Source organism: Pygoscelis adeliae, unplaced genomic scaffold, assembly GCF_000699105.1.
Source record: "Pygoscelis adeliae isolate BGI_AS28 unplaced genomic scaffold, ASM69910v1 Scaffold407, whole genome shotgun sequence".
Taxonomy (NCBI): Eukaryota; Metazoa; Chordata; class Aves; order Sphenisciformes; family Spheniscidae; genus Pygoscelis; species Pygoscelis adeliae.
The window spans coordinates 837,234-848,600 of record NW_008825251.1 but is presented as its reverse complement, the minus strand read 5'-3'; the positions used below and the strand labels follow the sequence as shown (position 1 = coordinate 848,600).

Below are 11,367 nucleotides of genomic sequence, written 5' to 3'. Positions count from 1 at the left end.
GCCCAAGCGCCTCCCACCGGGGTTCCCTGCAGGCCAGGCTAACCAGAACTTCATGCAGGGTCAGGTGCCTTCCACAGCTCCAGGAACACCGGTGAACAGCGGAGCACCGCAGCTGCAAACTAGCCAAAACGTGCAGCACGCAGGTCTGTTTGGAATGTGGTGTTCCTCAGTTTTTTTCTTTTTTTGTAGACAGTTACGCCTTTACTTGTGTAACACAGATACCAAAACATTAAACTCGTGTCATTAATAGGGAGTTAGCTAGCTGGGGCTGCAGGGGCATTCTGTGTGTATTGCTAAATGAGGAAAAGAAAAGCAGGAGGCTGCTCGTGTTTTTCAAACAACCCAACTATTATTGATAGGACTGTGGTACTAGGATCCAGAAGTATCTGTTAAGAAATTGAATGGAAGTAGCACTGAAATTTGGAGGCTAGGGGTAATAAAGATACAACACAAAAGGAACTTCTTGTCCAGAAAAAAAAAAAAGACTGTTGTTATCTTAGAAGCAGAACAACAAAATAATCTTGTTCTGCTTTGAAAAGATTATTAGCTCCTTTGAAAGCTTTGGAAGTCTGCTTACAGTCAGTCCTGTAAAAATTAAATCCTTAGTTCACAAATGTCTCCATTTAACAATTCAATTATTAGTCTTTTGTCTGGATTATGGATACCCTGATAATGTCATTTCATCAGTACTCCATGTGTATTTATTTTTTAACCCATTATAAAATAACCTCAAGGTTTGAAGCTTATTTTGGTTAGGAATTATTCTGTTGAGTTAGGTTATATTATGGAAGACTTTCAAACTTATGTACAGATAACAACTGAAATTAAATTTCTGTTATGTCTTCCGCAGTGGGGTACACAGAAGTACCGGTCTAAGTGTTTGTTTTGAGAAGTATGATGTTCTGTTTTGACAACTAACATCTATCTGTAGCATCAAACATTGCATCACAGGTCTGCAAATAATGTCAGATATTCCCATTCATTGGAAAAGGGAGGAAAACAATTTTGGAGTACTTATTCAACATGAAAAGTTGTGAAAACTCTTATACACTCCAATCAGTTTCTTACTGGCAATTTATTTATTTTTTTTTTTTTTTAAGGTGGCCAAGGATCTGGACCTCCTCAAAATCAGATGCAGGCACCACATGGCCCACCAAATATGATGCAGACCAATCTAATGGGACTTCATGGAAATCTGAACAACCAGCAGGCTGGTGCTAGTGGGGTGCCACAAGTTAACATGGGCAACATACAGGGACAGCCTCAGCAAGGACCACAGTCTCAGCTTATGGGAATGCATCAGCAAATTGTATCCTCTCAAGGACAGATGGTAAACATTCAGGCTCAGGGATCGCTGAACCCTCAAAACCAGATGATACTTTCTCGAACTCAGCTCATGCCACAAGGCCAAATGATGGTGACACCACAAAACCAAAATCTTGGTCCTTCTCCCCAAAGGATGACCCCACCCAAACAGATGATTCCTCAGCAGGGACAACAGATGATGTCTACACACAATCAGATGATGGGACCTCAGGGCCAGGTCTTGTTGCAGCAAAACTCGATGATGGAACAGATGATGACCACTCAGATGCAAGGAAATAAACAGCCTTTTAGTACTCAAAACCAGTCCAACGTTATGACGGGGCCAGCTCAACTGATGAGAGGACCAACCCCAAACATGCAAGGAAACATGGTGCAGTTCACTGGGCAGATGATGGCACAGCAAGGCTCTGTGAATGGTAATCCTTCTCAGGTTATGGGAATTCAAGGGCAAGTTTTAAGACCCACTGGACCTGGTCCTCACATATCTCAGCAACTTGGGGATACTACTACAACAAATAATGATGTGAACTTGACACAGATGTTACCTGATGTTCCTGTGCAGCAGCCAAACATGGTGCCTTCTCATATGCAAGCAATGCAAGGAAACAACAATGCTTCAGGGAGTCATTTCTCTGGCCATGGGCTGCCTTTCAATACAGGGTTTAGTGGAACGCCAAATGGGAATCAGATTTCCTGTGGGCAGAATCCTGTTTTTCCTGTCAATAAAGATGTTACGCTCACAAGCCCTCTCTTGGTTAACCTTCTACAAAGTGATATATCAGCAGGACACTTTGGTGTGAACAACAAACAAAATAATCAGAATGCCAACAAGCCGAAGAAGAAGAAGCCTCCAAGGAAGAAGAAAAATAATCAACAACTAGAACAAACAACGTAGGTTTAATATTACATTGTTTTTATAAGGGGCATGGGGAAGCTCCACAGGCAACTTGTCAATATTTTTTCAGCAAGTATGGGGTGAGAAAGGACCTGTATTATTTCATATTCTAGCAATTTCTTTCGAGTTAAATGATAACCCACTGGCAAGTCTGCCACTGGAAAGTTCATTCAGGATTAAAAAAAACCCATGCAAACATCCCAGCTCTGTTATAAACCCAATTATAACAGCACATTACATTTACTGGGTAAAGGAAGTGTAGAATGTGGCACATGGTGCCGCAGCCCTTGGAAGAGGAGGCTGCCTTTTTTAAGCAGTCTGACAGCCATGATCAAAGGTTGGGAGGTACTTTCAGAAGAATTAGAAGCCTCTGTATAACATGTGCAGTAGAGATTTTTGGGGAGTTGTTTCCTGAATTATATGTATATCCTGCCATGTTTCTGCCTGGAATTGAGCTGGACTTATCTCTTAGTTGAAGCTGCAGCTAGAATTTAGAGGGAGGAATCTGGTACTTTCTGGGTATGAGGGTAACAAGCCCAAGCAGTGCTGGTCTTCCTGGCCTAGGAGAGATTAGGAAGGAAAAAAACCCACAACTCTTGAGAGGGAAGAGGCAAATGGGTAATATTGAGAGATAATGAATGAAGTACCTGTTTAGTGGAAATAGGAGATTGCTGAATCTCTTCATTCTTCTTTGGGCAGTATATTCTTCATTGGCCAGCCGTCCCGTAACCTTTTGCTGTTGACAGTCTACTAATACCAGCACAGGGTGGTAGACTACTGCTGCTGGACCGTTACTCAGCTGAAATGGTAAAGGCAGATATGCTGTATCTAGTTATTCTAATGCTGCAGATGAGCCACGGGCACTGACAGGAATCCACCTGATGGAAATTCTGGTGATTGTTTCCAGTTTGCTTTAGAAAAAAATGGAAAAAATTTGCACAGATAATTATAACACTGGAATATCCAAATTTCAAAGTTAAATTCTTAACAAACAAACAAAATGGTAGCAATGGCACATTAAGCTACTGATGTGTCTCTGGTTCCACCAGTCCCACTCCTTTGAATAATCATTGTAAGTCTTTAACCTGAAGTTTACGCTACCTTTTCCAGAGACAGATGTCCAGTTCAGTGCAAAGAGTGGATGGCATTCAAGTACTAAGTGACTGCTCAATATTTTATTTTTTCCCTTGGTTATTCAGCGCGTAGCCCCAACCTGCATTTTCTGCTCAATGTCAAGATTCCTCCGTGAAGATGGAATTAATTTTCTCATGGATATTTTAGTTCTGGACTGAAACAACTTAAATCACCTATAGCAATTAATCTTTTGTGACAGTCATAAATTGGCTTAACTAGTACTAAAATAAAATGCAGGAGCTGTTACGTGCATTTTACAGGTGCAGAAATGCTGCATAGCAAAGGTAAAGCAAAGCATGCTAATTTAATAGCCCTTGAAAAAAGTCTTTCAAATACCTGCTATATAATTATATATGGTCACGATATGGCCTATCAGCTCAACACTGCTGCAAAACAGGCCATGTGATTTTGGATTAAATCCGAAGGAGTACACAGTCTATGGCCAGCTGTGAAAACCTGGTTAAAGTAACTCAGCTAGAACCAAGTGGCCAATGTGTGGGTAGACTGCAACTTTGGGGTGACTTGGAAACCATAACTGAGATACCAGCTCATCTCTTGCAGTGCCCACCTCCTTATGCCTCACCAGCTTCTGAAATTTGTAGAACAGGGCTCCTTCGTGCCCAGGTGGGCGGTCACGGACAGCCACAATCCATCCTGCTGCAGTGCTGCCGCAAGGAGCAGAGCAGGCCTGTAGGGAAGGCCATAGGTGAAGGTGCGCCGAGCTTTCTAGCTTTAATAGTCTTTGGCTACATGGAAGGGAGGTATGTGAGGGCATGTAGGTATCTTCATTTTGCCATTCCAGAAATTTTAAGTGCAAGTCATTTGGCAAGAGTGGGTTGTAACAGTATATTGCACAAGGTGGTGTCATGTGGTCTAGTTGTAAAGAATAGTAGTAGCATAACGGTAGAACGTGCGTCTTCCTGCTTTTGATACATTAGATCCTGCAGAGAGTCTCAAATAAATAGCAAGCAGATATTTTCCTGTTTGTTGTTCACCTGACATTCAAAGCTATCCAGATGTCTTTCAAACAATAACAATGTCTTATTTTTCTTTGTATCAAAAACATTCATGTTGCATAGCTGCTACCCAACAGCAATTTGTATAGTACCGGTAAGCACTGCTGATAATTTGCAGAAAAGTGAAATATGCAAACCTTGTGTCACTATTAGTCATCTGCATCTTTCATGGAAAGTTTGGGGTTGTTTATTTTTCCCCAAATCAAAGGCAAAAATGGCCTTGTATTTCTAGGTAGGAAAGATCTGGTGCTATGTGTACAAAATAAAATGCTTCAATTCTAAATAGATTCCAGTAAAATAACGGTAACCACTACTGTAGCAAGCTGTCTTGCCATGGAAATGACAAAGGATTCAGAGGGAGCAGACAAGTTGGCACTCCCTTCTGAAAAGAAAATCCGTTAATCATCAAAGCAAAGCCTTGTTAGGATTTTGTTTTCATTGGTCTTGCTGATGATCACCCAGCTTCAGTGTGGCCTGGGAATATCAATAAACGGATGTATGAAGCTCTCCTCTGAGCTTACAAAGCCCCACAAGTCTATTGGCTTGTTAAAAGGTTTTCACAATAAAAGAAGCCTAAATTACGGCTTTTCTATTGAGCTACGACAACTCAAAAGAATTCCTAGCTCTTAAATAAGGCTTTTAATCAGATTTCAGTGTACTTAACAAAGGAAATACCACTTTGTACTTATTCTATCACTTAAATTTTCAGTGCATGTTCTCTTGCCATTGCTACCTGCAGAACGCTGTTTTGGCAGCTGATATGGATTAGCATTTTGTTTCTTAATGGGCTATATATTAATCACTTTATCCTTGCAGGAGCATTAAGAAGGGAGCAATCCTTATAAATGTTTTTGAGATTTTTCTCCAGCAAAAGGAGGGTGACTGCAATGAAAGCTGGCTGTAATACCTTCCTGCCTCATTTGCTCTCGGCTTCCCTGGCATCATTAGGCAAGCTCAGCGTTTTCCTGTCTTGGGTATTGCTGATTCTTTTAAATCTGATTTGGATCACTTTCTTTTGCATCAGAAGCAAATAGGATGCTTTTCATCTCAGCTTCTTCTCTGTCATTCTTCCTCAGTAATTTTGGAATTCAGAGCAGCAAACCTGTGGAAATGCAGCTAATTGGATAAACACACTAAAAAGTATTCTCTTTTTTTTTTCTTTTTTCTTGGAAATAATTTCTGAGATGTAATAATATAGTAACAAAAGTACCATTAGTAGTATGGTTTGTAGACTGAGCCACACTGGAATGTAAATAGGATAAGTGAGCCATTGAAAGAGTTTATTCAGCTGAGTCTAAAATAGTTTTCAGGGTTTGCTTAATTGAGCAACTCAGCATTGGAATGAAAACCAAGACATTTTAGAAAAGTAGGTTGTTTAAAAGTGATTGCATCTGTTTTCTGAACCTGAAGACTGTAGGTAATGGGATGTAAACTGAAGAAAAAGATGCTAGATTAAATGTGATTGTAGATAAAACGTGTTAGTGAATTCTCTTAAATACGTGCACAAACAAACAGTTGTTTAATGTTCCCCTGTGCACAGACCATAAACATCATGTGTACTGGTAGAACAGAAGTAATACACTTGGTAAAATCACTGCTGGCGTTCAGATTTGCAGTATCCAGTGTGAAGTGTGATGTGCAGATGGTGAATAGCACTGCAGGACAAAGAAGTTTTTCTCAACAAGATTCAGAGAGCTTTTAACCGTAGGTCTGGAGGTGACAGTCCCCCTGTATACGTGGGAAATGAAACTCCTTTAGCATCAGGGGACAAGTGCCTTTCTATAAAAGCAAAAGTTGTTGCAGAGCATTGTACTGTGTCAGCAGGGCTGGTTCTGCTTGCATCTGTACTGTAATTTTATTTTCGCACGCCTTATTTTGGCATCTGCAGCCCTTTTTGGTTTTGTTTTGGGGTTTCTTTGGTTTTTCTTTTTTTTGTCTTCTGGAGTTCTCTCTCCACTCTGATGAGGGATTTTGTATCTGAAGGTTGTGCTTGAGGATGCAGCTGGTGGAGCAAAGGGTTCACTTATGACAATCCGTGCTGTACCTCATGTGCGGTTGGTTTTTTTTACATCCAGAGCAATAGGAAAGAAGAACAAATATGGGATATTTGTCCCTCTCACACAAACTTCTCATCTTGCCTGTTATTTGTATTCAGAATTTTGGGGGGTTTTGATATGTGGTGGTTGCTAAATATGCCCAGTGAATTTCAGCTACATTCAAAATTCAAGTTATGTTTAAATTTTCCAGCAATTACAGTAGCAATCTTTCCTACAGTAACTGCTCTTCTTTGCTAGCAAACAAAACTCCTGTCTGCTTCGCAAGGTTTGTACAGCTTGCCCGATTAGACCCATCTGGCAGATGTTTTCTAAGAATTGATTTTGCACCACGATTGTTTTCTAGGTTAAACCTGTTTGTGCAGTGATGCTCTGCATCGGCTTTTTATCTAATCTTTAACTGTAGCATTTTAATCCCCCACCATTATAAAGAAATCATAAATGGCAAAATTGCAAATTTAAGACTGTGTTCACAATTTAGGCAGTTATTCCAGTTCACATTGCTGGCACCTACATCAAAGGCTGCAGCTCCTCTGGGTGATTTTGCTGCCAGAATTTTTGTTCATTTGTGGCTGCTAATATAATGCTTCTGGGGCACGTGTATGCATTTTGCCAATTTTAATCAAATTTATTGGTGGGGGCATGTAAGCCTACAACAACTGCATCACAAAAACTGGCGGTGTGCTGGATTAGACAAAAGGTTTAGCTCCAAATACTTCCCTTGGCAATACTTGCCCACTCAGCAGCAGTGCTTCGAACGGTTCTGTGTTTGCCCCATTTCTTACCTTTCTTCTCTCTTGGTTTACATTCTCCCCAATTTTGACCCACGAAAGTTCAGGGACTTCCAAGTCACACACTGCTTTTTGAATGTTGGTTAGGTAGTTAATAGGACATTAGGACAGGCCTGGGTCTCTCCATGTCAGCTGTACAGATGCCAGAAACTGTTACTCTCAAGTAAAATTAAATAAGATCGATCTCTCTGCCTTTATATACTTCAAATTCTTATTCTGCTGAAAATTTCTTTTGTCCTTGGCATTTCTGCATGATTCTGCCTCTCTGTTTGCAGTGGGCTTATTTCGATGTCTTCAATTTTAACTCAGAGCTTTTATTATGTAGATCTCCATACAGCCTTCATATATTCATGAAGCCGATAAGCAGTTAAGGTCTTTTACTCTTCACCTCTCTTTATCTTACATCCTCTGACCATATATATTGGTAGCTATAGAAACTTGTTTTTTTCTAAGTCTGCAAAAGTTGTCTTGATTCAGTGGAAGTACTGGGTATTGAATCTGAACAATTTTAAATTGTCCTAGAGAGTCTCCTGGAGCATCAAGTACCCCTGGAGAAGGACTTGGGCGTACTGGTGGATGAAAAACTGAATATGTGCCGGCAAGGTGGGCTCGCAGCCCAGAAAGCCAACTGTATCCTGGGCGGCATCACAGGCAGCATGGCCTCGGGTCGAGGGAGGTGATTCTGCCCCTCTGCTCTGGTGAGACCCCATCTGGAGTACTGCATCCAGCTCTGGGGCCCCCAGCATAGGAAAGATGTGGACCTGCTCAAGCGGGTCCAGAGGAGGGCCACGAAGACGATCGGGGGCTGGAGCACCTCCTGTATGAGGACAGTCTGAGAGAGTTGGGGGTATTCAGCCTAGAGAAGAGAAGGCTCCGGGTGACCTTATTGCAGCCTTTCAGTACTTAAAGGGGGCTTATTAGAAAGATGGAGACAGGCTTTTTAGCAGGGCCTGTAGTGATAGGACAAGGGGTAATGGTTTTAATCGAAAAGAGGGTAGATGTAGATTAGATATTAGGAAGAAATTCTTTACCGTGAGGGTGGTGAGACACTGGAACACGTTGCCCAAAGAAGTTGTGGATGCCGCATCCCTGGAAGTGTTCAAGGCCAGGGTGCACGGGGTTTGAGCAACCTGGTCTAGTGGAAGGTGTCCTTGCCCGTGGCAGGGGCATTGGAACTAGATGATCTTTAAGGTTCCTTCCAACCCAAACCATTCTATGTTCTATGATCACTTACAGACCCTCGGTATCCCACAAAGGTCTGTGCTCTGGCGGGTGACTTATAATGTCTGATACATCAGTGCATTTTTGCTGTGATGTTAACAGAGGTCTCTGATACCCTGAGCTAGTCACTTCTGGGTACAATACTGGCAGAAATGGTGCTACCATTAAAATAAATTTCTGTGCATCTACCCATGATACTTATCTATACAGATGTCACAGCAGTATTAGAGGGAAGCTTATTTAGTTTAAATATATAGATATCTATATCATTTGGAATATTCATTGGCATTCTTTTAGTTATAAAACTCAGATTCAAGGTAGAAACAAAGGAAAGAAATGTTTAAGATCAATAGAGCACCAGGCAGCTTGTTTCCTTTTCGGTAGTACTTAAGGCACAGGAGTGACTGTCAGCAGACCTGGGCTCTGTGTTCAAGTTTGTCAAGTTATACCAGAGGTAGTGGTGCATTTTAGTGAGTTACTTGCAGGTCTGTGAAAAGTGCTAGGAATTAATTACTTGAGTACTTAGTTATGGAAGCAGAAGTCAAACACTGATGTGGGGGCTGGATCTTAATTGCAATTATTTTTCTTTCAGTTCTTCAGAACCACGTCCAGCTGGCCTGGAGGAGAGTGATCAGTCATCGACGTCTGGAGAACAAGGACTGAATTTAGATAATTCAGGCCCTAAACTTCCGGAGTTTGCAAGTAGGCCACCAGGTAGTAGGATTTTTCTGTGGATTATCTGAATGTAATAACTATAGGAGAGCTTTTAACTGATCTTTGTGACAGTTCTATTTTATTTGTGTTATCACACATTCAAGTCCAAAGCTTTTTTTCCTTCTAGTAACTAATTGGTACCATTGTTTAAGTGTTTTCTTTGAATTAGCTCAAAATGAAGAGGTGGCCACATTCTCTTGTATCATCCTGCAGGTATCATATTGAATACTGTAGAGTTAGTCAGCAATAACATAACTGATAAAAAAATTCTGTATTTCTAGCTGTAGCACAGACTGATGCCTTAAAAATTTAGCATTAACCAATAGCTGATTTTTCAGAATTAAGAAATAGAGGTTGCAGTTGGAGTTATCCTTTGCACATAGGGAGGATTAAATCCAAAGTCTGCAAAGGAATTTATATTCTACGCCACACGGGTGGTTCTTAGCACTGGTTTTGGACAAGTAATACATGGCAGATTCTGCTTTGTACATGAGGAAATGTCAGGTCTGTAGCACGTATGCTAGTTCATGTCCCACAGGGCCTGTCAAACTCTTAAGTGTGTTTTAAGGACTATTAATTAGTGAAAGTCCAACTCTGCATTTGTAAGTGAAAGCAAGCCCATGGACAGTTGCAGAGACTTTTCAGGTGGCATGAATCTGTAGTAATAGCTAGTAGCTGATACGATACACTAAGAGATCTCCAATTAAATGTCATGCAAGTCATTCATATGTTAAGTAAAAAATATTTTAAAGAATTAAGTAAAATCTCTGTCCTTATTTGTAAAGCCTGTTTCATTAATGTGGCTCTCACATAAGATAAACAGGCTCCTGGCTATACTTTCTATCTAATCCTGTTCATTACAGAAATTCTGCTTTCTCTGATCTTTGTTTGGTTTTAATGAATGTATCATATTGTTGTCTTAGGTTATCCATCTCAGCCAGTGGAACAAAGGCCACTTCAGCAGATGCCACCTCAACTCATGCCGCATACGCAGCAGCCGCAGCCACAGCCACAGCAGCAGCAGCAGCCACAGCCACCACCACAGCAAGCCCAGGCACCGCCACAAACACCGCAGCAGCAGCAGCAGATGATGATGATGCTTATGATGCAGCAGGATCCCAAATCAGTCAGGCTTCCTGTACCACCAGGAGTTCACCCACCTAGAGGGCCTCTGAATCCAGATGCTCAACGAATGCCAATGCAGCAGAGTGGTAACATGCCAGTAATGGTTAACCTCCAAGGTCCTGGATCAGTGCCTCCATCTCCTGATAAACAAAGAATTTCCTTGCCAGGCAATCCTCCTCTGGGAAATAATGCAAGAAAAATGGTTTATCAAGATAATGTACAGAATCCTTCCAGCTCACCCCTTGGAGAGGTTTCATCAGTATCTTCCCTTCCAGAGGGAGGTGGTTCTGAAGGCCCCCCAACATCAGGAGCTCAGAATAATTTGACGTCTCATTTAGTAGTTTCACAGAACCAATTAATGATGACGGGACCCAAACCTGGACCATCCCCACTTTCAACTGCCCAAGGTGCAAGTCCCCAGCAGCAGTCCAATTCTCTGCCTAGCACTCTTACACACCATTTTCCAAATGTTGCCGCCCCATCACAAACTTCAAGGCCTAAAACCCCAAACAGAGCAAGCCCAAGGCCATACTATCCTCAGACTCCTAATAACCGTCCACCTAGCACAGAACCATCAGAAATTAGCTTGTCTCCAGAGAGACTCAATGCTTCTATAGCTGGTCTGTTCCCTCCCCAAATTAATATTCCTTTACCTCCCAGGCCTAATCTCAATAGAGGATTTGATCAGCAGGGTCTTAATCCCACTACTTTGAAGGCCATTGGACAAGCCCCATCAAATCTCACAATTAACAATCAGTCTAGTTTTGCTGCGCCACAGTCACACAAGTTGGAAGGCATGGTCATTAATTCAGGAAAACAAACCAACACTGGAGGAACAAAGAGAGCAAGTCCAAGCAATAGTCGAAGGTCCAGTCCTGGATCCAGTAGGAAAACTACACCAAGTCCTGGCAGACAGAATTCAAAAGCAGCTAAATTATCATTGACAACTCAGCAGAATCCATCTCTCTTGCAGAACATGGAATTACAAAGAAATATGATGGCTGGTCCCTCTTCTTTGCCAACACCTGTGACTACAAGTTTTCAAAATAATAACATGCTAAGTAATCAGAATCCTGCAATTTCTGTACCTG

General features: G+C 41.5%; 1 protein-coding gene across 1 annotated transcript in view; it reads left to right on the top strand.

The window, feature by feature from the left end:
• Positions 1–11,367, top strand: part of NCOA6 (nuclear receptor coactivator 6) — a 34,564-nt gene that overhangs the window by 11,202 nt on the left and 11,995 nt on the right. The window contains 5 exon segments of the mRNA XM_009329334.1: positions 1–143; positions 1,101–2,217; positions 9,030–9,151; positions 10,075–11,365; position 11,367. The exon segment at positions 1–143 is cut by the window's left edge and continues 3 nt beyond it; the exon segment at position 11,367 is cut by the window's right edge and continues 1,696 nt beyond it. Of these exon segments, the coding sequence (XP_009327609.1) occupies positions 1–143; positions 1,101–2,217; positions 9,030–9,151; positions 10,075–11,365; position 11,367 (2,674 nt within the window).